This window comes from Ctenocephalides felis, unplaced genomic scaffold (genome assembly GCF_003426905.1).
Source record: "Ctenocephalides felis isolate EL2017-DRISC unplaced genomic scaffold, ASM342690v1 CF-g0.4_SCAFFOLD_03571, whole genome shotgun sequence".
Taxonomy (NCBI): Eukaryota; Metazoa; Arthropoda; class Insecta; order Siphonaptera; family Pulicidae; genus Ctenocephalides; species Ctenocephalides felis.
The window spans coordinates 66,496,557-66,524,449 of record NW_020539725.1 but is presented as its reverse complement, the minus strand read 5'-3'; the positions used below and the strand labels follow the sequence as shown (position 1 = coordinate 66,524,449).

Genomic DNA, 27,893 nt, shown 5'->3' with positions numbered 1-27,893 from the left:
TTTTTTGCAAATTTTTTATCCTATTGACCCCAAAGTTTGATTTTACAGTACCCAATTACATTGCATTTTGTGGATCTGCTGTTATTGTTGCAATATTAGTATTTTTTTTAAATTCTCCAATGTTTAATATATTACTTCAAATGGGTGCGTCCATTTTTGCGGGGTATGAAAATGGTTATTTCGTAATTGTGAAATCTGCAGTCTGATTTGTTTCGTTCGTTTTATTGGCTTTCATACGAAATCTGCAGCCATCCCTAGTAGTCGTTCGGCGTTCCTAGTTCCCATGGTCGTCGTGGTCGGAGAAAGGTTCGAATATTACGTCCGACCGTTATATGCAGAGCAATATTCTAGAATTGAAAGGACAGGGCTGCAGTTAGTAAATCACACACGAATTCTTTTCTATTCGTGAGTAAAGTTTTCACCAGGAAAAAAAATATTGCTGAAAAACTGCTGAACCGATTTCCAACATATTCCGTTTATACATCACTCTCTTCATCACCAACTTCTAAGTTTATACTTAGTGTCTCTGTATCGTGTTTTTTTCCCTATGTCCCTCCCTGTTCACCTTACGACTCCGCCGGTGCAATTGCTTTAAAGTTTACGGTATCGCGGATTATTGAACAGAGCGCGGTTGGCGGCGTCGGTGGCGGCGGCGGCAAATATGAAAAAAAAGTCCATGTCGAAGAAAGAGAATGCTCACAAAAGGAGCAGCAGAAAATGTAGAAAATAATACGACTTATTTTGTAGCTCATAGCTATATAAGAATTCTTGAGGTTTATTGTTGCGAGAAAAATATTAACTTGAAACTTACATCCATCTAGGGATGGATTTTATTTAAAATATGAGACGCGTGCAAAAAAAGAGTACGCGTAAGGATCACGCTGTTCAAAGTAGCAATTTTAAGTTAAGTCAAAATAAGTTCATCATATAACAATTTTGAATAATGTCCATTAGTAATATGGCAACATTCGCGATGCACACATTTATTAGTGTCAACCATTATACATATTTATATAATGATAAATTATAAATTATATATTTATAATGGCGGTAAAAATATGTATAATATTTAAAAACAATAATGTAATTAAACTCATGCTTCAAATAAGACATGATCGGTTAGTCATTGTAATTAGCATTTAGGACTAAGTTCTATATTATTTGTTCATACTGTGGATTATGTTAAACAACGCCTGAACAAATATTGTTTTCGCAACTTCACTCATCATGTAATAATTGTGTTTGAAGAACTTCATGTAATTAAAATAAACATACATTCATTGACTGTTTGTATTTTTTTTTACTTTTTCGCTGGCGATATAATCTGTTTTGCCTAAAAAATATTTTCCATTCTAATAACTTCAAAGATTTATAGAAACTACGAATAATATAAAAATAATTTCTCATCAATAAACTTACATTTCACATACACCCGACTCGTATAAAAATGATCTCATCAAGAGCGAATGACGAACAGTTGGGGCGTAACGGACTTCCGTTGCATTTGTACGGATTTACACCCTAGTCGTGCCTAAAGAAGTTTGACTTCAAAAACTTGGTGCTACTATGTCTAATTTCCAGATACCGTAAATAGTTCAGTTAATATAGACATCACTGTTGCATGATATCAGATTGTCCAGAGCGGTTTCTGGTACTCGCGACCTATACTGTCTAGTATGTAATTAAACATTTCTTTGGTGCAAATAATAAAAAGAAAGCACGGTGACATGACTTCTGAATGAATATTTCTTGAAAAAATTGTTAACAGCTAATTGTTTATAAAATAAGTTATGATTTATGTCTTATTAATTATAACCGATTACTATTATCTGTTATCAAAATTCTTTCCTACGCTTTCTCGCTTCATCAAAATGTAATTTCTGGTTCCGATAGGCATTTTGTGTGGGAACATTTTTTAACGATTGGACTGCTCATCCAAAAGCACTTAGATTGTTAAAACAATTTGATAAGCATTCATTTTACATGAAAACAATGAGGCAATTTAAATATTCCAACGATTTATATAAATATAGCGCGAAGTGTATTATATGGAGAATCTCACAATCGTTGGAGCGTGGCGAATAATTCTTAGTTCAGTGGACTGTTACTGATCTTTACGTAATCATGGTATATTGACGGACGATCGACGAAGATGGTTGATGGTCGGTGGTTGACCAGAAACCACCTCGGGATAGGGAATTATAGTGTTAAATCAAGGCAACACTCGGCTTACAGAAAAAACTGTTGCTTGTGATGTGCACTAGAGATGGGTAGCACACTCCGGAGTTATCACTTCGGAGTTATCACTCCGATACAACTCCTCCCTCGGAGTGAATCCGAGTGAAGTTGTCTCACAGGTTTTGTCATATACGACTTCCCTAAACTGATACTAAATCTGTTAACATGTGCAGATATTTGCTTGAGATTTTTTTACTAATACAAAGATTTGGGTCGAAAGAAGTGTTTTTTTTCTCGTCTCCCCAGCCAGTTTTAGGACTTTCCAGATATATAATGTCTCAAAATAATGCTATTTTGTATTCTATATTCTGTGTTCGATAATGTTTGTCCGTAAATGGTATACAACCAGCTAAAAAATATTTAGTATTATATTATAACTTACACAATTATGATTTTATATTTGTGTAAAAGTAATAGTATGCTAATCAAACTACCTGATGTATAATTAATTCTCGAAAAGGAAATGACAAAAGAATGTGAGGTATTATTATTTTGTGAAAAATATTATACGATGAAAGATTTGTTCTTATTTCATATATAATGTTCACTGCATTATTTTCATATGAAAATAATAATATTTAAAGAATTCTGTGTTTCTCTTCAAAAATAATTACAAAATTGATTTTGATTACCAAGTTTTTGTCAATTTGAGATTTGTATGCATATTGAAATGCAAAAAGTTTATTATAATAAAATAAACAAAAATGTTTGAAACTATTGTAAACTATTTCCTAAGTCTTAATAAATCCTTAGCTATGTTGACAACACACTAGAGAACACATTTGTGTCAAGTATTATGTTTCAAAATGTGCCGGAGTTGTGGAGTTGTTAAGTGGATATAACTTCTCTCTGAAGCGGAGTCAAATCCTAACCCAATCCTAGCCCATCTCGAATGTGCACCGATTCGGACGTTTATTCAACAGCAACTCAGTACCGAATTCTGGCGAAAACGTACCTGCTGTGTACTTGGCATTACTGTGATTGTTATGCAGTTTGTTTTATATGAATTTGTAGACATTGTTGATTCCAATTAGTCTCGGGATATTCTTACAAATTGTTACAATATTATTTTCCTCCGCAGGTCAAATGAGTCACAGTTTGCAAATCCGCTGCGTGCAGCGATGACGGCGTCAGGGACCGCCAGCGCTGCTCCTAAGCGTGCTTCACCTGCGGCACAGTCAACGGATGAAGTCTACGCGTCGCCTCCGAGGATACTTCCACACAGCGGCGTACTCCACAGGTATAGACTAAACAATCTTCTATTAATTCTTAATGCCGTTTACACAATATTTTTATTACCCCAGGGTACCCTTCCGGCTGGTTTGCGCCGACCCGTCGCCCACCGAGCTGGGTTTCCGTCTCCGCGACCGTCGCAGCAGCAGCAGCAGGGCTACGGCGAGATGGCGTCCCTGGTAGCGTCTCGGTACGGCGAACGGTATGCTTCTGCTCCGGCCCTTTCATCGGGCACCCTTAATGCTGCTACCCCGTCGTACAACACTAGATCCTTGCATAATAATAATAGATTGGGAAGTAATGTTCAGATAGGAATTAATCATTTTAACACTATTGGCGGACATAGGAGATACCATACGCCGGTTGGCAGCAGTTCGGCGGAGTTAAGCATTTTTTCTTCAGGTAAATAGATAAATTGCAGCTTTATAGATTAATTAATTTTATTTATCTAATATTTACGAGATTAGTGAGATGGATCGTAGATTCTTATTCTTATAAGATTCCTGGTAAGTTTCCATTAGATTCTTACCATGAACTTTTCAGATTCTGACTGGGTTGATTTTTGTTGCTTGTTAGGTTCTGGCCAGATTATCATAAGGTGAATACTAGATTTTTATAAGGTACCTACAAGGTTAATATAAGATTCATAGTTACCAGATACTACAGGGTCGGGCACTCGAAGTGTAACCAATTGAAAAAGCCATAAATTCAGTTTGGAAAATTACTTTTACTCGATTCAAAGTACAAAATGTGTAAAAATAATACGGTATTTAAAAACAATTCACTTTTTTGCTCGATATGATCACCTTTGCTTTGACTATGACCTTTAGACGATCCAAAAACGAATCGCACCTGGCCGAACGTGGTAAATTTCCGAACATTGTGTTTTCCGACGAGAAAATTTTTACAGTTGAGCATTTCGTAAACTCTCAAAACGATAGGGTTTACTTGACACCAGGAGGCAGCATACGCCACAGAAAATGGTTTGGGCCGCTGTAACCGCAGATGAGCGATCTCCAATCGTTTTTATCGAGCCTGGCGTCAATGTAAATGCGAAATATTATCGGGAAAGTATTCTGAAGGTTGCTTTGAAGCCATGGGCAGACAAACATTTTGGTTGCAGACCATCGACGTTTCAACAGGACTCGGCACCATCTCATAAAGCTCGAGTGAACCAAGAATGGCTGAAAAACAACGTTCTGAACTTCATAACGTCCGCAATCTTTTTGGGCCATTAGAGAGCAAGGTCCGAACTAAGGGGTACATCAGTCTCGAGGCGCTAAAAAAACCGTTGTCCGTCAGTGGGTCAAAAGACCTGCAAGTCACGTTCGGCCAAACCTGCAAGTCGCGTTTGTTTTTGGATTGTCTAAAGGCCATAGTCAAAGCAAAAGGTGGTCATATTGAGCAAAAGTGAATTGTTTTTAAATTTTGAATTATTTTTACATATTTTGTACTTTGAATCGAGTAAAAGTAATTTTCCAAACTGAATTTATGGCTGTTTCAATTGGTTACACTTCGAGTGCCGGACCCTATATAATCTTGTTAGATTCTTCTTAATAAATTCTACTGACAATCAGATTATTCGCACTGTCCGATTATATATTATTAGATTCTAACTGAATTCAACTACGTTCGTATTGCATTCTTGTTCGATGCTTATCAGAGTCTAACTTGGTCCCACTTAAATTTGCTTTTAACTTCATTCCGACTTTATTACAACTAAAATATTACCAATATCTTTCTCAAATATTGATGAAATTTTACCAAAGTAGTTAAAAATTATATCTAAATAGCTAAATATGAATTTCGATTAATTAAGTCAATTTCGGAAAGTTCATGCGACTTGCCTTAAAGAAAAATGCCACTTACACATATTAATTATTTTAGATATTTCGACGACACCGAATGGACAAAGATGTCAATCCAACAACGAATCGAATTCGATAAGAATAATTACTCCAGGTCTTCACAATTCGTTAGACAGAAGGCTGTTCACCAGGAATAACCAGAATCAGACGGGAAGAAATCATACGCTTGCCATGATGAGACACCATCATCATAATGGACGTAATTCGTAAGTTTTGATTTATAACAAGAGAAATATATGATTATGGATTCTTGAGCAACATTGAAAATATCAGTTCAGGTGTTACTCAGGGATCCATTCTTGGTCCACTACTATTTATTATTTTTATTAATGACATATCTGATATTATTAGCTGTCCACATTTATTATTTGCAGATGATCTCAAACTATATCTCAAAATAAATTCTATTGATGACTGCTTATTATTACAGTCTCAACTTGACTCTTTCCACTCTTGGTGTGTCTATAACAAATTACATTTAAATATATCAAAGTGCAAGATTCTTAGTTTTTCGCGCTCCAATACATTTTGATTATAAAATTTCTAACACCAGCATTGATAGATGTAATAAAATTTCAGATTTAGGAGTTCTTTTGATTCTGGTTTGTTTTTCGCGGATCATATAAATGATATTTGTAATAGAGCACATAAATCTTTAGGTTTGATACTGAAAAATTGTAAACAATTCAATTCTAACAATGCTCTTCTTTGCAGAAGTTTATTTGTTCTTTTATTCTATTGTACGTTCAAAATTAGAATATGGTTCGATTATTTGGTATCCATACCAAATCAACATCTTTGATGCAATAGAGAAGGTTCAGCGAAAATTACTGAAATATCTTTATTATAAAACATATAAAGTTTACCCTGAACGTGGCTTTGACCACAACACTTTAGTAAATGAATTTGGTATTCCTTTTCTTGCCTCACGTCGATTTATCTGTGCAATTATGTTCTTATTTAAACTTTGCAATAATGGTATAGAGATAACCTGTCCTCTTATTCTTACCAACTATTTTCTGAACCGATTTTGACAATTTTGCATTCGTTAGAAAGGTCTCGAGCTACGCGAGGTGCCTTAATGCAAATCGCTGGAACTTCACGCACCGTAATTAAAAATTCGAGTAATGACATTAGTGAGAATTATCAGAATTATGCTTGGTTAAGTCAACGAGCAATTCTTGCCGCAAAGAATAATGATGTACACGCACTGAATTTCACCATTCAATCAAAAATTGCTGGCGATTTGGTGACATACCAATGATTCCGACTGATCTTCCGTTTGACATCAAACGATTGCAATTTTCAGTTCGCCTTGCATTCGCAATAACAAGTCTCAATCGCTTAGTGTTTGCGGGATAAATTTCAAATAGATTATTTAGAAAATCATTGTTTTTCACATGGGCAGTTATACGTTGCCTGTTCACGAGTTGGAAATCCATCCGCTTTGTTTGTGTTAACGTCAGACCAAAAAACAAAAAATGTGGTTTACCAAAGATCACTTCCATGAAAAGGATAATTTGCGGGTTCACTTTCATTTACTTAGAGAAGTTCAACTAAAAAATACTTCATTTTTGTAATCGAAATAAATTCATTACTGTTGTGTAATAAAATCAAATTTTTCCTTTTCAAATATAAAACAAACAAAAAATTTCTTCATCTTTCTCACAAAACCATCTGGTGGCGGAACGGAGTTCGTCGGGTTTGCTAGTTCAATATGTAAAATAATTGTATTTTTGAGTCCTCTTGGAAGAAATCTGTGGGCTATATATTTAAAAAATAAAAGAAATAAATTTTTATGATTATGATTAATGACAATTTACTGGACAGGAGTGTATCCTGGCAGAACCAGCCCTCGCCTCACCACCAGCGCCAACCGCCAACGACATCGCCGCCACTTCTGACGCCATCTCCATCAGATTCCGGATTCGCTTCCGGTGTCGAGAATTCGGCAAACGATCTCAGCGCCACCGCCAGAGGAGCGCGCGGCTTGACGTCGACCACTCCGTCTGGTATTAGTGTTGCCAGCGTGGGCAGCAGCAGGGCGTCGAATAATAACACAAACGATGCGACTGCTGCAGGAAGCAGAGTTTGCAGGAGTAGCAAGATTTATATTAATGGCGATGGGGAGTTCATTAGTGAGGAGTGGAGTCAGGGGAAAAATATGACAGGTAATAATAAAAATCTATTTAAATTTATTAGCTTTTTCCTCGATATTAATTAACTTCCCGTAGGGTAGTAATGGGCCGAAAACCGAAAATGAAAATTTTTGCATTTCTCGTCCTTTTGAAAGTTTCTGAACTTTTTACTGGCATACCTCAGAAAAAATGGATGTGTGTGTGTTTTGTATGTCCGCATTTTTTCGTACACGTTTTCGGGCGCACGGATCAACCCATTTGAATGGTTAAAAAACATTCGATTCCTATTGATAGGGAGATGTGCTGATTAGTTTTTGGCAAAGGCAGGTCCAGCCGTTATAGACATATGAATCAAAGAGTGCAGAAAATACAAATCGAGTTTTTGAGAGAACGGAGTATCGGATTTGAATGATCTAAAAAACATTCAATTTGTAATGATTGGGAGAAGGGGTGATTAGTTTTTGGCAAAGACAGGTCCCGCCATTTCGAAGATACAGAGCTAAATGTACAAAAAATATCAGTTTTTGAGTGAACTAAGCGTCCGATTTGAATGATCTAAAAAACTTTCTGCTTGTATTGACAAAACAATTGCTTTTGAGCAATTTTCCACTTTTTTTATTTTCCATAAAATATTTTTATAATTTTGGATTAGAAATTCAAAAAATTACCCAGGCTAAGCACAGTCTAAGCGCCACTCTGGTACAAATGTTTACTCAAGTGCGTTTAGACTGTTTATATATACTGGACCACTTTTCAAATTTTGTGAAAAAAAACTATTGAAAAGGGTGAAAATGCCGCCAAGCTAAGCACAGCATAAGTGAAAAATGTCGTACAGAATTATTGGCAAATGCGTTTAGACTGTGACTATATGGGAGCACCTTTTCAATTTTGTGCAAATTAGGCAACTATTTTTTTTTTGAAATTGAATTCGAAATAAATGACGATTGTAAATGTTCTGGAGAAAAATTGATTTATGATTTACATTTGATTACAATAATGAAAGTTACAGTATTTGTAATAATATATTTGAAAACGTTTAAATTTTCTCGAATCTTTCATTACTAGTTATTATCATTTTTCCAGGAGTGTCACTGAGAAGAATATAGAAAATATAAAAAACTATGCGAAAGAAAACATGATATCCAGCGAGATATTCCACAACGCAAAAATAGAATCCTGCTTAACCAAGTCTCCAAAAGACTGTGATAAATTCTGGACTAGTAGCTGCAGCAGAATTACTTGCAAAAGTAACGAATGCGAACAAGCAGCCACATTGAGGAATAAACTGGAGGAGGCTTTGTGGGAACAGGGCAGGATAAGAGGAGAAGCTGCTCTGCTGCGACAGCAATTAAAGGAAGCCAGGGTAATTGATACTTATAAATAGAGTATAATAATTGTGGGTCTATGATATATTTATTTATTCTTTTACAGAATGCCCTCTCAGCTCGTGAACTGGATCTAATGCGTCTCCGGCACGACACGAAACAAACTTTTGAATGCCCAGGGTAAGAATTGGAATAAAATCACCTGAATTTATTTTTTTTGTGACTATAATTTCCATTTAGTGATTCCCAATGTGCTGAATCTGAAAGGCTACGTGCCGAGTTATCAACTCGAATTTGCGAGTTCGAGTCAGAACGCGAGCGCTGGCTTCGGGAAAAGAAGCAGGTGCTGCGCTATCAGCGATGTCTGCTGCAGCAGCTGGCTGATACCACCGAAGAACAGGTGTAATTTGAAAATGTAAAACATTCAGGGATTCAGATCTTTGTTGACTAAATTTGAGTTTAGTCATTGAAAAATCATATTGTAAAGTGATAGTTTAAGCATTCGGTACTACCAACTCATATGAATGCAGACTGGTAACAATTGGATCCTTTATAATGTTTGTAACAATACCAATTTATTATATTTGATAAATATGAGGTACAAGCTTGCCAGATAAATAGGTAGATTCACACGAATTTAATTTGTATAATATGAAGTTTGGAATTGTATAAAGAACAAAAATTTGTGGATTATGAAAACCTCAACCTTAAAAAATAGTATCAGTATTTAATTATTCAAAGCAAATGCTTAAGGGGGTATTCTACTGTAGAAGCATGAATTTAGCCCAGTTTTTGAAGCGCTGTATAAAGGAAACAAATAATATTTTTACTATCGATATTTTTATCATTTGTTTATTGATATTTTATTATTACATAAAAAAAATTATTAAAGGAAAAAAATTAGAATTCACAAAGTTATGAGCAGTCAAAGTGGGGGCTCAAAAAAAACAGGGTGTCCTGGCGTGCATGATTCCAACCTTCCTGGTGATCCGAAACATAAAAAATAGATGGATTCTTAATTATTATAGATGCCGCTATCATATGAACCTTGGATAAGTTAAAACAAATTTTTTTGTTTGAGTGGCGGCAGCTTTAAAAAAAAATATTTTTTTTCATGTTTTTTTTTAACAATTCCGATTTTTTTAAAATACTAAATGAAAAGTTACAGTTTTGGGAAAGGTCCATGCGATAAAGCGATGTATAGAGAAGATCCTCTCCAAATTTGAAGTAAATCGGTTCATTAGAACTCGAGATATCCTTACCGCCAGCTCGAAAAAAGTAGTTCCGAGAAAAACGCGTTCAAAGTTTTGAGACGAGTCGGACCCGAACCGAGGCCATGTCACTAAAACGGATATATCTCAGGAAATAATAGTAATTTTGAAAAATCCTTTTAATGGAATATTTTTGAATAACTAAACTTTGAAAAAATTAAAAAAAATTTTTTTCGATTTTTTCAAAATTCTACAGTAGAATACCCCCTTAAATGGCATAAGATGTAAATAAATTAATGCTTTTAATGAACTAATATATATAGGTATTATGTATATGGAATCTGTGAATTAAACTATTATTTTATTAAATTGCAATATATGTTAATTTGAAAACAATGCATTAAATGTTTAAATGAGTATTTAGTATTTTTAGTTCAGAGTATCATTTGAATAAAATCATCACACTTCTCACAATTTCATAATAAACTTAAATTATTTATTAGAGCTTAGGAATAATATGCTTATTTATATATTTATCAACATTTATTTATATTCTTTCTATAGTCTATAAACTTTATATATTTAAAATATAAGTTAAATGTTACCTATTATTAACAATTTATATATTTTCTATAATAAATAAATTTTTTATACATACAACCGATTATTATTCAGTTCAGTTATTATTTCCTTATCTGTCATATAGTCTTTCCCTCCTTCGGCCACCACTCCGGCTTCTGTGTTTTACTAACTACACCATTAACATCTAATTTTTCAGCTGCAAGTGCTGGAGCTATCCGAAGCAATGCCAATCCATTAGTACCATCTACTCCTCGAAGTTTACCGACTGGTGTTTTTGCTTCATTAGATATATTTATAGCCTCATCATTAACATTTGTTGCAGGTAGTTCATTTTCCAAGTACAAAGGCATTAGACGCTTTCGGATTACACCGGTGTGATATGTTCTAGCTGTTAGTTCTTGACCAAGATAACATCCTTTGTTAAAACTAACAGCGTGTAAATAATCTCCATTGGCTTCTAAAGGGAAACATGACTCAGGAGGTAAGTCTTTGCATCCTTCTCCAATACCTAAGCGATATCTATGCATACGGTAAGTGCATTCAGGTTTATTTGTTGCATCTTCAGGTAACCCTAATATTTTTGTAATATCTTTATTATTGTAATTCTTTTGTGTTATAAATCTCAATCCTAAAGCTGCCAGTCTTGGATCTCTGACAACATGAAATTCATGTTGTTTCGATACAGGTTCTTTTGGATCAGCACAAGGGCATGCAAATTGCTGTCGCAAAATTGTTAAGGGTTTTGATAATTCATTCACACTTGTCTTATCAAATAGCACCCATATTTTGTATTCAGATCCAAGAGCTTCAACATCTATTTTACGTCTTATTCTATACATTTTCAAATGTTTTTGAAGGATTTGAGCGCTTTCTGAATCACATTCAATGAGGTATGTGTCAGGGTTTTGGGTGCTGTACACAATTCCATCGTACATAACTCTGCCTCTGGTATTTAAAAACATTGTATACATACTGGGCATATGTCCTTCAGCGAGATGATTGATGTCATTTGTTATTAAGCCTTGCATGAATTGGGCTACTTCTGGACCTTTTACTTGAACAATTTCACGGTGGGATAATTGTTCTAATATGATCTTATTTGAGCCATTTAGGGCTGAAGAGAATCTTTTAAAAAGTGATAAACGATTCATATTGAATACCTAGATATAACAAGACTAATTATTTTATCAATTATTAAAAATACATTATTTACACAAGGAAATAATAATATAACACACTGCACTTGTAATAACAACGTAAATATTTATAACAATTAATTTATTTACAAATAACAATTACTTGTGAAATATTTGCACAATTGAAGTAATAACATAACCTATAATAACGTGATCTGTCACTTCTTTTCATAGATGGCGGCAACATTCGAAAACGTCAACATGTCATTTTAAAATAACATTTATCATCTTCAGTAATACGTATTAATTGTATTTTGTACTTATTGTGTTATTTAAAATAAATGTAAAATACTACGAATTTAGTTCACACGTTAATTTGGAAAATCAAAATCAAAATCATTGACTTTTGAATTATAAATGGCTGCTCATTTTTGTAAACGTCAAAATTCTTTAACACAAAAATGTCAACTGTGCAACTCGAAAGTTGAAAATTAAGTTTGTTTGAATTTATATTGAATATAAATAGTGCTATAGTATTTTATTTTATCAAATGGTGTATTGATTAGGTAAGTTAATATAAAGGACTTATTTCTTGGTATCTAGTTGAACATAAATATTTTGTGCTAACTTGCATTAAATCTTTGTGTATACCTCTTCAATTTAATGTTAAATATAAAATCATCAGATTATTTTCTCCTATTATTACAATATATTATAAATGTAGTACAAATGATTAATGAAAGAAATCTCATTCCCAGTTAAAATTAAGTTGTGATTTTTTTCCAGGTTATATCAACAAAATGTCACTAAATATTACTTCATCTCGTATAAGAAACAGTGTTTTGGATAAGTCTCTGAGTAGAGGAAGAGGTGAAGTTTCGTTAAGCTGTTTTGCTTTACTTTTCTCAGAAGTCGTTCAATATAGTCAAAATAGAGTTTATACTGTGCCAGAACTTCAAACCAAGTAGGTGGAAATATATATATATATATATATATATATATATATATATATATATAATTGAATTATAATATCTTATTCTACAAAACGACAGATTGATAACGGTAGACTTAACTTGCATTTAAATTTAATAAGGGGATAGGGGCAGTCCTTTGTATTCCTCTCACAAATATTACGGAATATGTTATGAAATAGTAAATCTATCGTTCTAGTGTTACTTGCTAAGGCTCCAAATATATGTAACATGTATCAAAACATAATTTTATTAAGTCAAATCATATTTTTCAAATATTTATTAAGAACTCTTAATTTATTTATCTTGAATGAAAATTATTATTGATGAAAACTAGGGATTTGCTGGAATAATTGTGGAATGATAATTAAATTACTTTCTTTACTATATGTAATTCTTTCAGATATTTATTACAATTAAATATTGTAAGATTTTTCAGACATATCATTGAAAATTATTTATCATGAAGCGATACTATTACAAAAGACACAAATTTTTATTCTGTCAGCTTAATTTTTAAAGATAGCTTTATAGACTTTCAATTATGAATATTTTAGGCTATCAGAGTTGGGGATGGATGTTGGAAGTCGCCTTATAGATTTATATTTTGTTCGAGAAAGAAATTGTAAAAGAGAAATTAAACTACTAAATATGCTATTATTTGTAAAATCCACCCTTTGGAAGGTATTAAAACATTCTATTTAAACAATGCTTGTGGTGTTCAAATTAGTCATAATGTTACTCTTGTAGAATTTATTTGGTAAAGAAGCAGATAAATTGGAACATGCCAATGATGATGAGCGTACGTATTATATAATTGAACGAGAGGCTTTAGTTAATAAGTTCATAAGCATTCCAAAAGATAAAGGATCCTTGAATTGTGCTGTTTTTACAGCTGGAATTGTAGAAGCAGTTTTAACCGAAAGTGGATTTGTATGTATCACAATCACAAACATGAAATATTTTTAGTTATTTATAGAAATAATATAATAATTTTCCAGCCCGCAAAAGTCTCAGCTCACTGGCACAATGGAACAACATACATGGTGAAATTTGATGAATCAGTGATAGCACGAGATAAACAATTGGAAGACAGATAAACCTAACTATTTTTCTTATAATTATAAAAAATAAACCAGCAATTTATCAATATCTCAATTACTATTTTATTTCATATAATTAAAGCACTATGTACATAAGAAATCCAAATATCATTTATTGATATTTGAATCTTCGGTCAGCATAAGCTACTTGTCCTGTTCTGTACATGTGTTCTTTTGCGGATCTATCTTTGTCTAAAAAGTAAGCAAAGGCTGCAATAGGAATTACAGTGTAAAGCATAAATGCTCTAGCTGATTTAAAATTTGGCTTAAAGTTGTCCCAGTATGTTACTTTCTTGGACATGTACCTTTGAATGGCAGGATCGAACTGAAAAAGAGGAAATCATAAAAAATATATGATCATAGATAAAGAACTACTCTTTGTGATATCAAAATGTAAAAGGAATTGATAGCTTGAAAAACTTAAGGCATGTATACATGAACATTTACTAATGCAACTTTGTTATCTATCTTTAGACGAATGAAATACTTATCAATTTAAATTAATATTAAACAATATTTTCTCAACATATTTTCAGCATATAAAGTCTAAATTCAAACTTAATGCATGCACAAATTAATTGAAATAATGATTTATGCACTCGCTTGGCTCAATTTCATGGCACAAAAAGTTTTAAGGAATTAACACTTGCATTGACATAGACGGACACCGAAAACAAAGATGATACAATGGTAATGTTTATTATAAATATTTTAGAATAGCTTTTTCAAACTATAAAGTTGAGATTCAAATTCATTATCGCAAACGCGTACATAAGTATTAGGAGTTTTATTATTAATTAAATTATGCCTTTGTAATTGTAGTGTATTTTACTATGACAGATGACATAACAATTAGGTTAACTTTTTGCTATTGCAAAAATAACGTCCTACTCACAAGGCTACCTCCTTCTGCATGGCGATGCGGATTGTTCATTTCTTTCAAGAACTGGTGCCTCAATTTGGCCGTTCTTTCGGCCCTAAATTTAATAACTTCTGGATCTACACTTGCGTCAGCCATTTTTGAGATTTTTTCTTCACACTGAACAAGAATGACAACAAATTATGAAGGTGTCATATAGCGCTGTAAGTTTTAAGCGGCGGAAAAGTGAACTGTAGATCAAAGACGTGAACTTCGCTACATTTGCTGGTGGTTGTCTTTGGTAAAGAAAACAATTTTTTTTAAATTTTTTAGATAAATTCCGGTAGATAAATTATAAAAAAAAACATCGATTGCCTTTTAATGTTTAAAATCGGTTCAGCCGTTTTTGAGAAAATTCAAATTTTGGCTAAAACACATTGTTTTTACAATTTTGGAGTCGAACGACTTGAAAACGTACGTGAAAACGTAAAATTATCAATTTGGGTTTTCTGGCAAAATCTTGAGTTTCTCATTTCTTTTTAACTGTTTATATTAGTTATTTTAAAATATTTCATATATATTTTAGACTGCATTTTGAAGAGTTTTTTTACCGAAGTCAATGATCTTGTATTTATTAATTGATATTGAATATATATATATATATATATATATAAATTTATCTATTTTAATAACAAGTCATTGCCTTGTTTATAAAATAATCATCTGCTCAAATGTTGATAAGAAGCATTAATAGCATTAATTAAAAGATCAGTTTATATGAGACTGGAAATTCAAGGGTTTGAATCATATTGCAGTATTTATTTACGATAAATGTATATGAATCAATAGTTTTTTGGATGTACATATGTTTGTATGTGCGGATACAATTTTTCGTAGACGATTTTGAAAGCACGGATCAACCGATTTGAATGATTCAAAAAACATTTGATTGTTATTAATGGGGAGACGTGCTGATAAGTTTAAAAAAGCAGGTCCAGCTGTTACAGAGTTACGGGGCAAAAAGTTCCAAAAATGGCAATTCTCTTTTTGAGAGAATGGAGCATCCGATTTGAATGATTCAAAATACACTTTACTTTTTTTAGAAGGCAGGTCAAAAAATGAAAAAAAAGTTGAAGAAATGCCATTTGGCAGTCAAAAATGATCATCAGACATATATGTACACATCAAATTATCAGATATTTTATAAAGATATCTCCACAACAAAATTTGTACTTATTTGTAAAATCGATTTTGTAAATAAGTACAAATTTTGTTTCTACATCAAGAATTATAATGCTTAAAGTTTACTTATATAGTTATATAGTAAATAAATGTCCTGCACATTTTGTATGAATATTTGACAATTAAACATTCAATAATTTTAAGAAAATTACCGTTTTTAGGAATTTTCAATTACTGGTACCGGAAGTTCCAGCAACTTTCCCTGAGGCACGTTGCCAAGCCCACTAGTTTTTTATGTTATTTCGTTGTTTTAGCATTTAAACTACAATATAATTTCTGAGTGAATTGGAATACATAACCCATAAAATATGAATTAAATGATAAATTGAACAATATTTCCATTATTTCAAAAAGGAAATTAAAACGGAACAGCTTTCTTTTTATATCCGGTTTTTCTGGTTATCATTTCTTAACTAGTTTCGATTATTTCCGCAACGAATTTCCGACCCTCGATGGCGCCACCGTTAAAGTCTATTAATGTCAAAATAAACTTCCTAAAATGTAGACAAATATCAACGACATTGACTTTTTCCTTTTGTACATCGTCGTGTTTGCATATTATTTAGATAATGTTGACATGGAGATTATATATCTTATCTGTGAAGAAGGCTTTATCAAATTTAATCTGTACGCGACATTGAATCAATTGTTTGCTCCTTTGATGAACAGTTTAATTATGCTTATCTTAACCTTTCCGAACAGGTTAAATAAGAATCGCTTTTTAATTGCCAATTCGATATTACTGACGTAATATTGGGCCACACTATAGTTTTATATTGATGTGAAAAATTAATTTGGTGGAATGCGGGAATAGTGCAATAATTGGAATATCATGATTAGCTGACAATTGGATTCAAACAGGTGTCTACATACATTTAACTAACAAGATGAAGGTAAACTACAAACTTTTGCCTATCAAGGCCACTACTTCTGCTTCATGGCTGCTTTGGGGCCCCTGCTACCTCAAATGAACGTGTTCGGACGCCAATTGGGGGTCTCACCGGCAGTTATGGGCATTGTTACATCAATTCTGCCAATATTATTTATGATTGCCAAACCTGTTGTAGGATTCTTAGCTGATTATTTTAAAAGTTTGAGAAAATTTATATTTTTAAGTTTAATTGTGACAATGTGTACTTCTTTTGGATTACTGTATTTTTTGCCTGCTCCGACTGAAGAATTGACTAGTTTGTGGCAAAACGGTACTGTAGAAATAAATGCAAGTAAATGCCCGATAGGAATATGTAATGAAACTAATACTGCTGGTGCACTTTTACAAGATGTGTCATGCCACTATTCTTGTCCTGATCTCAAGCCTGATAATTTGACGAACAAATTTAATGCATCCTTATATCACGATCAAAATAGTTTCAACATTTGTGTCAACAAAACTCAAAAGTGTGATAAGCCTTATAATTGTAAATATGTTTGTGAACAAATAGTACACGAAGACTACTTTTTATATGGAACACCTACGTTTGGTTGTTTGTTATTCTCATGTCGTTGGGAACAATTGCATTTAATGTTACTAATTGTATAAGTGATGCTATATGTTTCGATATTTTAGGAAATGGTGGTGAAATGAAATATGGGAAACAGAGAGTTTGGGGCACCATTGGATACGGCATTACAGCCCTGTTAAGTGGTTTTGCTATAGACAAATACTCAGAAGGAAAGCCGTACAAAGATTATTTACCAGGAATTATTATAATGATGGCATTTACTTTATTTGATTTAATAGGCTGTAAGAAACTACGGTTACCTGATTTAAGTACTCCAAGCAGCATCACGAGTGAAGTATGGAAACTGTTAAAACAGAGACACATTGCTATTTTTATTTGTTTCGCGACAATGGCTGGGGTAATGGATTCTTTTATAATTTATTATTTGTTTTGGTACATGGAAGAGTTAGCTGAAATAGCAGGTTATCATCAGCACATCAAGTTACTAGAAGGCTTAACAATTGCTGCTGAATCTTTTGGAGGAGAGGTTTTATTTTTTTTAATATCCGGTAAAATTTTATCTAAAATCGGTTATGGTCATTCTTTAACAATATGTTTCTTCTGCTACGCTTTACGTATGGGACTCATATCATTCGTATCTAACCCCTGGTGGGTGTTGCCGATTGAATTTTTCATGCAAGGTCCAACCTATGCATTGTGCTACACAACAATTGTTGCCTATGCGAGTGCAGTGGCACCAGAAGGAGCTTCAGCAACCGTTCAAGGTATTGTTGCAGGTATGGATGATGGTTTTGGATTTTCAATCGGCAGTTTAATAGGTGGATTTCTGATGAAATCCATTGGAGGTGCTTTATCTTTTAAAGTTTTTTCAATAATGGCCTTATGTTGCTGCATTGTACATTGCATTTTGTACTTTACTGTCCTTAAGGACAGAATGGGGACACACAAAAGTGTTTTGCAAAAGACTCTTGAGAGCAAGGAAAAGGGGCAATATGAAACACCACAAGTAGCCTTATCACAAAAGCAGGACCATGCTTAGGTGTCTTCCATAAATGATATAGTATATCATTGGTCATACAATTATTAGTTTTTATGTGTACATATAAATTATTTATTGTATATCTTGTAAAACATTCAAAATTTAATTCACTAGACATGCATAAATTTTTATTGTAAATATTAGTTGATCATATTTATTTTAACACTTCCGATATATTTTTTTGGTCTTGGTTTTTGACCAAAAATTTTATGAAGAATCAAACTCTATTATATAATATTAAATATAAATGTATATATATATATATATATATATACATATATATATATATATATATATATATATATATATATATCAAATTATTTATAAAATTGTAAAAAATATAGGTATGTATTCTTATACAAATTAATATATTTATATTTTTAAAAAGAACATCAGTTTTAATACACAACATTTTTGCGCACAGAAATAATCAAAATTATTAAAAAGAAAATGCTTTCAAATAACTTTGGACTGAATTTCCACGATATTACAAATTATATTTTGACTACACGAAGAACAGTTTTTCAATCTTCAACATTAGTTAAGACTTTTGCTAAAACGAGATGAAAAATTTTACACTTCTTTGAAATGATTCAGAATGACTTGAAATGTCGAGAAAACGTAAAATTAGCAATACTAATCAAGATAAAGTAAACTTTTCCTTTGGTTGAAATAAAAAACAAATAATTACATTATTTATTTTGTACGTTTCGACTTCATGCGTGTCATCATTCAGCGTATTTTAAACAAATTCACACCAGAAAAAAACAACATAATATGAAAAAACATTTCAGAAAAAACAAAACAATAAAATAAAATATTTAAATAAAAGTTAAAAAGAAGAAGAAAAAGAATCCAAATTTTCTTGTTTAACTTTTGTTTAAATATTTTATTTTATTGTTGTGTTTCTTTGAAACAATGTTTTTTAATATTATGTATTGTGATTTTCCTGGTGTGATTTTGTTTAAAATATGCTGAATGATGGCACACATACAGTGTCGAAATGTACAAAATAAATAGTATAATTATTTATTGCCTTTTTACTCTTATATATCTGAATGTATATAAATAAAATTTTTGGGCATCATTCAATAGTGAAAAGAATTTATTGAAGCCTTTATTAGAATAGCATACGTTTCGAACCTTGGTTTAACTCATCTTCAGTGCATATAAATCAAACAATTCCAAAAATGAGACTAAGTACTAATTATTATGTACACATAGTTATAAAACAAAAACTAAGTATGTATATAAAATAAATAAAATAAAATCATTTTGTATCTGAAGAGCTCAACATGGTCCGACACAAAAACAAAGGACACAAAACTGTGTCCTTTACAAATATTTTTTATTTTATTAGAAGATGAGTCAAACCAGGATTCAAAACGTAGGCTATTTTAATAAAAACGTTATTCTTCATTAAATTTTTTATTATTGGATGAATGCCCAAAAACATTTCCCCATATATCTTTCACTATCTGAAAAACCCCACAGATTATATCTATTTCAATTTAGATCCATCACATGGGGAATACAGATAATTAATTCTTATAAATATTATCAAAAATTAATTTTTGTAAACGTAATGACACGTGCCGTTTGGTCTCTAATTTTTATAGATTCGTGTTTGCTTATAGATTAATTTGTATATAAAGTTGCCAAGATTTTAACTAATTGCTATAATTATCTCTGCTAAAATAAAACAGATCACTGCGTTTCGCCTGACATGATTTGTTATTGTAAAAAACTTGTTAATACAAACATAATAATAAACTGGGTGTTAGTGACATGTTGCCTTAAGGCAAGTTGCCGATACTTCGACATCATCATTGTTCGAAACTTTATTTGATTTTTATAGTTCAATCATTTAGGACTATAATATTTTAGGGGGCGTCCATTAATCAGGTAATAGAATTTTAGACCCCACACACCCCCTGGTGATACATTGTGACATTTAAAATTAATCACCCTTCCTCCACAAAATATCACGTGTATTTTTAGTTAAGTAAAATTTCTCGAATTCACGAAAATATCGTAAAATTTTTGATTTTTTTTTTAATTTAGGTAAAAAATAAATACACGTGATATCTTACTAGACCCCTCCATCCCCCTAAAATCCTTCGAGATCATGTTTACATTTTTGTATATTCTCAACGAATTCTTAAACTAATATTTTCATATATATATTATAATATATTTTCATATATTTTCATATGTATATTATCAAGCCCCCTTAAGACGATCGTCAGATTATGAACTTTTTTACGAAGAAATGGCCCGGCTGATCTTCGTCAAAAACTATAATCACCACAATTTTCAAAATATTATATCTTCCTAACGGTTTTTAAATTTTCGCCATGATAAAATGTATTATCTAAGTGTAAGATGATAACATAACATGATACGAGTTTTTCCTTTATCAATATCACAATTAGTATAATTGTAGTGATAATGTTATAAAACGATCTTATAATAAAACAGACATCAGTTACAATTATCTCGTAAATTAATTGCACAAAATAAAAAGTAGGAAGATAAAATAAAGATAAGGTTATTTTTAGATAAAAGATACACTTAGTCATACTTGTGAATAGTCAGGATGACAAATTTTAAACTAGCTGTAAGTGGAATTCTGTCTTAAGGCAATTAAGGCATCGTGCCTAAAGGCAAATTGCTGGAACTTCCCGTACCAAATCTATTATTTTTTTAAAAACTATTAACATTTTTGAAAAAAAATTACTTTGAAAAAATAAGATTTTTGAGAAACTATAAATTGGACAAAAAATAACTTTTTAATGAAAAAAACATTTAAAAAAAAAAATTAATAATTTTTTTTTTTTGAAAACAATTTTTTTTTCTTTATTTTGACATATTGTAGAAGATCTGAACTTTTGATACAAATACTTTAGATACAAATTTTTGTTGACGATTTCGGGAACACCGATCAACCGATTTGAATAATTAAAAAAACATTCGATTCGTATTGATAAGGAGACGTGCTGATTAGTTTTTGGCGAAGGCAGGTCTAGCCGTTTCGGAGATACGGGGCAAAAAGTGCCAAAAACGGTAACTCAGTTTTTAAGAGAACGGAGCTTCCGATTTGAATAATTCAAAAAACATTTTACTTTACTTGTATTGACGAAATGAAGAACTGATTAAATTTTTGGGAAGGCAGGTCCAGCGGTTATGGACTGTCAATAAAAATATGTAAAAAAAATGTCATTTGGCGGTCAAAAATGTTTCTACTGTAGAAGCATGAATTTTGCCCGGTTTTTGAAGCGCTGTATAAAGGAAACAAATAATATTTTTACTATCGATTTTTTTTATCATTTGTTTATTGATATTTTATTATTACATAAAAAATTATTAAAAAAAAAAATTAAAATTCACAAAGTTATGAGCAGTCAAAGTGGGGGCTCAAAAAAAAGAGGGTGTCCTGGCGTGCATGATTCCAACCCTCCGGGTGATCCAAAACATAAAAAATAGATGGATTCTTAATTATTATAGATGCCGCTATCGTATGAACCTTGGATAAGTTAAAAAAATATTTTTTGTTTGAATGGCGGCAGTTTGAAAAAAAAATTTTTTTTCATGTTTTTTTTAACAATTCCGAATTTGTAAAAAATACTAAATGAAAAGTTATAGTCTTGGGAAAGGTCCATGCGATAAAGCGATGTATAGAGAAGATCCTCTCCAAATTTGAAGTAAATTGGTTCATTAGAACTCGAGATATCCTTACCGCCAGCTCGAAAAAAGTAGTTCCGAGAAAAACGCGTTCAAAGTTTTTAGACTCGGTCGGACCCGAACCGAGGCCACGTCACTAAAACGAAATATAACTCAGGAAATAATAGTAATTTTAAAAAATCCTTTTAATGACATATTTTTGAATAACTAAACTTTGAAAATATGAAAAAAAAATTTTCGATTTTTTCAAAATTCTACAGTAGAATACCCCCTTAAGGCACGATGCCATGCGCCCCACTAGTTCCGCTTATATTCTTGTATCGTAGAACCGCTCCCCAGTGTTATGTTACCTACTAACAGATGTCTGCGCGAAGCTCACGCTCGGCGAGCAACTATCTACTTCTTGCGAAACATAGACCGTTCTCGGTTAGGCAACAATTTTTCGACCGTAGAGCATACTTACCTGGCGTGGGGGCTACCGTGATCACTAAGGCGGTTCCCCCAGGGCGAGGCCCTTCCATTGCACTTTTGGGTCGGGCTGACCCCTGCGATTGTCCCTAATGTGGATAACTCGGGCGCGTAATTTTTGGTAGTCGGGACTGCGTACGCGCTGTCCCGGTAATAATAAACTTATCATATTAAAATTTAAACTGAAGTATATGTATAGAACTAGACCTACGGGTGAATAGCATCTAGACTGGAGATATTTTTGAAAGAAAAAAACTTTTAGAACTTAAGGTATTTTTGAAAAATGATAATAAAATTTTAGATTTTTTTAATTTTTTCAAATAAAAAATAAATGATGACACACATAGTTGTCGAAACGTACATAATGCAAAGATAATTATTTTTTAACTTTCCGTAGGGCAAGTTATGGTAAACGCAAAAAACTCGAAAATGAAAATTTTTATATATCTTTACGTTTCAAAGTTTTCTGCACATTTTGGCATACCTTAGAAAAAATGGATGTATGTGTGTTCGGATACAAATTTTCGTCGACGATTTCGGGAACACGGATGAAGCGATTTGAATAATTCAAAAAACATTCGATTCGTATTGATAAAAAGACGTGCTGATTAGTTTTTGGCGAAGGCAGGTCTCTAGCCGTTCCGAAGATATTTGGCAAAAAGTGCCAAAAACGGTAACTCAGTTTTTAAGAGAACGGAGCGTCCGATTTGAATCATTCAAAATACATTTTACTTGTATTAACAAGATGAAGAATTGATCAAATTTTCATGAAGGTCTAGCGGTTTCGGAGATCTAGTAAAAAAAGTAAAATAATGTAAAAAAAAATGCCATTTGGCGGACAAAAATGATCATTAGACATATGCACATCAAATTATCAGATATTTTATAGAGATTTTAACAATAAGTATAAATTTTGTTTACATTCCTATCGGTTCCGTACCAATGTTTATCCGTTAGACGGCGACGCGGCGCTTACGCGCTTCGATATTTCGTCTCTATGCAATTATTTTAGAGTTTCTCAAAAATCTATTTTTTTCCAAGTAATTTTTTTTCAAAAATGTTAATAATTTTAAAAGAAAATAATTATTAGTACGGGAAGTTCCAGCAATTTGCCTTAAGGCACGATGCCATGCGCCCCACTAGTTTTTACTTTTTTTACTAGATCTCCGAAACCGCTGGACCTGCCTTCATGAAAATTTGATCAGTTGTTCATCTTGTTAATACAAGTAAAATGTTTTTTTGAATTATTCAAATCGGACGCTCCGTTCTCTTAAAAACTGAGTTACCGTTTTCGGCAAAACTAATCAGCACGTCTCCTTATCAATACGAATCGAATGTTTTTTGAATTATTGAAATAGCTTCATCCGTGTTCCCGAAATCGTCGACGAAAATTTTTATCCGAATACACGTACACACACATACATCCATTTTTTCTAAGGTATGCCAAAATATTCAGAAACCTCTGAAACGTAAAGATATATAAAAATTTTCATTTTGGATTTTCTTGCGATTACTATAACTTACCCTACGGGAAGTTAATAAAATTTTAGATTTTTTTAATTTTTTGAAATAAAAAATACATTTTTTTAAATATATTGAATAAATGATGACACACATAGTGTCGAAACGTACATAATGCAAAGATAATTATTTTTTGCTTTTTATTTCGACTATTTGGCTGCAAATAAATATTTCAAAGATACATTTTTTAGTCTCACAAATAATAAAATTGTGTTTTTTGCACGATGAAGAGTTTGTTAAATGATTAGATATAGTATTAGCAAATTATTCAAAGATACATTGGTCATAATTTAAACAGTGATATTGGTAGTTAGAAGATAGATTCCTATTATGAATTTACTTCTTTAACAATAACTAATACCACAGTCTTAGGAAAAGAAGCATTTATTCTTGAACAAAGAATGAATTAACATAGTTTTTAAATTCCTTTACTAACATATAAAATTCATATCATCAGACAATTTTATCATATATACAATTTATACACACAAATGAGTTTGCATTAATGTATATATGTAATTAAGCGTCACTATTGTCTTTGGAACTGATCTGTTGGAGGGTCACCTTTTGTCCAGGGCTAAAGTTACACTTTGGATTCTTCTTAATAGAAAAGTTTCGATTTAAGATATTTTGGGCTTGTAGCATTGGTATAGCTTTGATTTGTGTACCGGGTCGAAAGATAATAGGAGAATTTTACAGTAGTCTTATCGTTATTGTCCTTGTCACCACTTTTATACACCGACATTCTGGATCCGACAGTCAGCAGTATTTTGTTTTGATATCACTATTGCAGGGGACACAGACTCACCGATTGGTGTTATTTGTTAACTGCAGGTGGAATTGTTTTTAATACTTTATTCGCCACAAGTTTGCTTTCTAAATCCACATTTTTGAAGTCTATTGATGAAGATACACTTTGCTGTGACTGGGTTGTGTTAAACGTACAATGTTCTGCACAGGCGACTGTCTAAATAATATTTTAGGGTACTTATTATCACTATTGTTATTTGCACTTGATTTTTGACTCGCCGACGATAACTTTGTATCACTGTTTTAAACTAAATTATGTAGATGAGGTTTTGAACTTTTGTTTAAACAATCATTTTAATAGGCTTTTTATTGACTTTTGTAGTACTCACTTGTGGGGAAGTATTATCTTCCACTTTTAAGGTTCATTAATGTAACCGTCGTTATCTGCAAAAACTATGGGGATATCTAAAATATTTGTACCAGCTAATTGGTCATTTGAAGGCTTCGTACACAAAGCATTTGAAGATTTTCCTGGTTTGGACACATTAGAACTTTGCGGCAAATACATCTTGACTAACTTAGCATTACCCTTGAATCTTTGACTTAAATTATTCGCAGACAAAACAAGTTTATTAGAATTAGAACTTGCATTGTAAGTTGACAACTTATACTTTGATGAATCAAACGTCTTTATTCTTGGAGGATGATTTGGATCTGTAATAACCAAAGATGATTCATTTCTTGCCAGTGTATCATTCATTGGTGTGAGAACTTTTCTAGGCGTTTGACTATCATGATATTTCAGGTAATATGCTCATTACCGCTGTCGATCACATCTTGTTGCTGCATTTCATTAAACTCATTCAATGCATTACGATGTTTTACATGATTATTCTGACGATTATAGTTACCTTATTACAATTAGCCGGTGACTCGTCCAAGGAACTCACTGTGATATTACCAAGGTTTGAATAATGTAATGTGCTATCCATTTGTAGGTTAATTTTTTTTTGATGATGATCCTCTTGGCGACCTACAGGTCTAACTCGTTTAGGATGAGGTTCAAATTAAGGTCATTATCACAATAACTGCCACTAGAAAACCTACGTTTTGATATCTTTTTAGTTCGAAATTGTTTTTGATGGAGGATTGTTTATAATTAGTGATATAACTCGTTCTTTGCTTTGAGGCATCAGGATACGGATTAAGTAGTATAGATGTCACATAATCTGCTATTTCATCAATAATACATCTATCAACCATAGGCTGTGTAACACCTTCATAAATCTTTTTATTACAACTCAATCTTAAAGAATCATCAGCACTTCCAATAATAATAAGGGAAGTTTCTGCACTCATATTTTCTCGTAAGTTCTCAATTTCTTCAGGATGTGATCTTGCAGAATTTTCCCCCATTATAAATAAAATAGGACATGGAATATTTAAAATAATATCATCAGGAGTTCCTCTCATACCTTCCGCTGTGTGAATATCAAATCCAATGCATACAATACAAGTGACCATTTCAGTTTGTGCAATTTGGAATGCTAATGATGCTCCACTATGAAAACCTATAAGTATAATAGGCCTATCCGGATTTTCGGATTTAACTTCTTGTAACCGCGTTCTGGAGGTCGCCAGCATATGTTCAACTACTTGTGTGAGTGTAAACCGAGATGATGAGAAACCTAGATTTAATGACACATTTTCAACTGTTGCAATGGCACTTAAAAAGACATTAATTGTTGATATCGACTTGGTAGCATTGAGTTAACTTGTGGACAGCTTGGACACACAAAAAAATATAGGATTATTTGGTATCTTTTTAGTTTTACTATTAATAATGTTATCATCTAAAGGATTCCAAGGCTTTTTCAGTAAATCAACAAGTCCTTCATAACACGCACCGTTCCTAAAAATACTACTAAACATTAATTTATCAACAAGAACAGGTAATTTGCTTTTAAGACCCTGTAAAATGTCTATATAAACAGATAGCAGTCTTTTGTTCAAGTGATCAATAAACACATTATGCATCCCCTGCAGAATTTTCATATCCCATCCTATGGTACTAAAAGCACGTCTGAATTTCAATACTGATCGATCCACTATTGATCTTCTGAGCACCGGTTCATTTCGATATTGGTACAGTCAATCTTGCAACCAAATCATCATTTAAAATAGTCTTCAACCGTTCAAAATAAGCTCTCTCATTAGCACTCCAATGTTTACGATCAATTTTATCTTCCCATTCATCATCTTCAGACTTGGTAATGTATTCAACTTTGTTTTCGATTTCATTCATAGATAATCTACCTTTCTCAACATCATAAGGTAATGGGGGCGGGGGACTCAGAGGACCATCTACATCTATATAGGGATCTTCAGATTCTTCATGGCATCCAGGACAAGCAGGTGGTCTGTGTACTAGCAAATTTCTCGCAGGCTTGAAGGTGTTAGTTTCTGGCCTCCAGTTCCAAGCTCTAGAATAACTGTGCTCCATGGCGATAGTATTAGCGCTGACTGTATCCTCGAATGAAAAGCTGCTTAAATCGTGTATAAAATTAGCAAAAGACGGTATCAATTCGTCAGGTGCAATTTCACTCATAGGACTTGGGAAGCCAGATAATAAATCATTGAAATCACCTGCCAGCAATAAATTCGGTGTCGTGTTTGTTTGTACGGAAATAAGGGATTGGAAAGTTGCATTTTCATAAGGCCTGTCCGCCCATCAGTCAGCGGCCAGTGACATTGTGGCCGCAGATTACTGGGAAATTCATACATGAAGTCATGTATTTCATCGAACCGTGCAAACAACAATATTACAAAAAATAAATTCATAAGCTTATCTTGCAATACGCGTCATTTGTCATTGTAATAGAATCATCTTAACTTCGTCTTGAAATTGCAAAACGAATCAAATCAAATCGCTGTAATCCAACTTATTTTAGCACACTCGAATAAAGATCGCGTCATTCGCGTCCATTAATTTTTTGTTTACATTTTAACCGCCGGTCGCGCTAGTTGTGTATGCAGTGATGAGCTGTCAATTGGATTTTAAA

General features: G+C 32.5%; 5 protein-coding genes, 1 non-coding gene and 1 pseudogene across 7 annotated transcripts; 4 read left to right on the top strand and 3 right to left on the bottom strand.

Moving 5' to 3' along the window:
* The first annotated feature begins 3,623 nt into the window (after positions 1-3,623).
* Positions 3,624-9,553, top strand: LOC113384502 (NEDD4-binding protein 3-A-like). Of its 2 annotated transcripts, none has more exons than XM_026622217.1 (4): positions 3,624-3,873; positions 5,359-5,545; positions 7,170-7,510; positions 8,561-8,725. In XM_026622217.1, exons 1-4 carry the CDS (start codon positions 3,639-3,641, stop codon positions 8,581-8,583), a joined length of 786 nt encoding a protein of 261 aa, XP_026478002.1. In that variant the 5' UTR covers positions 3,624-3,638; the 3' UTR covers positions 8,584-8,725. The 2 variants fall into 2 exon arrangements, with proteins under 2 accessions (XP_026478002.1, XP_026478003.1); XM_026622218.1 differs by lacking the exons at positions 3,624-3,873; positions 5,359-5,545 and adding exons at positions 8,909-8,982; positions 9,043-9,553 and having other exon boundaries at positions 7,378-7,510; positions 8,561-8,840.
* Positions 9,554-10,706: 1,153 nt separating this feature from the next.
* Positions 10,707-11,857, bottom strand: LOC113384501 (putative transferase CAF17 homolog, mitochondrial). The gene has a single exon (XM_026622216.1). It carries the CDS (start codon positions 11,744-11,746, stop codon positions 10,712-10,714), a length of 1,035 nt encoding a protein of 344 aa, XP_026478001.1. The 5' UTR covers positions 11,747-11,857; the 3' UTR covers positions 10,707-10,711.
* Positions 11,858-12,157: 300 nt separating this feature from the next.
* Positions 12,158-13,844, top strand: LOC113384503 (trafficking protein particle complex subunit 5-like). The gene is made up of 5 exons (XM_026622219.1): positions 12,158-12,297; positions 12,518-12,695; positions 13,260-13,386; positions 13,453-13,635; positions 13,704-13,844. The coding sequence occupies exons 2-5, from the start codon at positions 12,532-12,534 to the stop codon at positions 13,800-13,802; spliced, it is 573 nt and encodes a 190-aa protein (XP_026478004.1). The 5' UTR covers positions 12,158-12,297; positions 12,518-12,531; the 3' UTR covers positions 13,803-13,844.
* Positions 13,845-13,881: 37 nt separating this feature from the next.
* LOC113384504 lies at positions 13,882-14,847 on the bottom strand. Its single transcript, XM_026622220.1, has 2 exons — positions 14,701-14,847; positions 13,882-14,130 (listed from the first exon to the last, which is right to left on the bottom strand). Exons 1-2 carry the CDS (start codon positions 14,821-14,823, stop codon positions 13,918-13,920), a joined length of 336 nt encoding a protein of 111 aa, XP_026478005.1. The 5' UTR covers positions 14,824-14,847; the 3' UTR covers positions 13,882-13,917.
* Positions 14,848-16,452: 1,605 nt separating this feature from the next.
* Positions 16,453-18,487, top strand: LOC113384500 (annotated as a pseudogene).
* Positions 18,488-22,547: 4,060 nt separating this feature from the next.
* LOC113387182 lies at positions 22,548-22,711 on the top strand. Its single transcript, XR_003368132.1, has one exon. It is a non-coding gene; the product is annotated as a U1 spliceosomal RNA (small nuclear RNA).
* Positions 22,712-25,893: 3,182 nt separating this feature from the next.
* On the bottom strand, positions 25,894-27,508 carry LOC113386561 (KAT8 regulatory NSL complex subunit 3-like). Its single transcript, XM_026624339.1, is given in 2 exon segments — positions 25,894-26,980; positions 26,982-27,508. Coding segments are annotated over 2 exon segments (1,545 nt in total). The 5' UTR covers positions 27,440-27,508.
* Positions 27,509-27,893: the final 385 nt, after the last annotated feature.

Coding starts and splice junctions, on each gene's coding strand:
- LOC113384502 (XM_026622217.1), top strand. CDS start 3,639: ATGGCGTCCCTGGTAGCGTCTCGGTACGGCGAACGGTATGCTTCTGCT. Junction 3,874..5,358: donor GTTAAGCATTTTTTCTTCAG/GTAAATAGATAA, acceptor TAATTATTTTAG/ATATTTCGACGACACCGAAT. Junction 7,511..8,560: donor TCAGGGGAAAAATATGACAG/GTAATAATAAAA, acceptor TCATTTTTCCAG/GAGTGTCACTGAGAAGAATA.
- LOC113384501 (XM_026622216.1), bottom strand. CDS start 11,746: ATGAATCGTTTATCACTTTTTAAAAGATTCTCTTCAGCCCTAAATGGC.
- LOC113384503 (XM_026622219.1), top strand. CDS start 12,532: ATGTCACTAAATATTACTTCATCTCGTATAAGAAACAGTGTTTTGGAT. Junction 13,387..13,452: donor TAAAATCCACCCTTTGGAAG/GTATTAAAACAT, acceptor TTACTCTTGTAG/AATTTATTTGGTAAAGAAGC. Junction 13,636..13,703: donor TTTTAACCGAAAGTGGATTT/GTATGTATCACA, acceptor ATAATTTTCCAG/CCCGCAAAAGTCTCAGCTCA.
- LOC113384504 (XM_026622220.1), bottom strand. CDS start 14,823: ATGGCTGACGCAAGTGTAGATCCAGAAGTTATTAAATTTAGGGCCGAA. Junction 14,131..14,700: donor ATGCAGAAGGAGGTAGCCTT/GTGAGTAGGACG, acceptor CCTCTTTTTCAG/TTCGATCCTGCCATTCAAAG.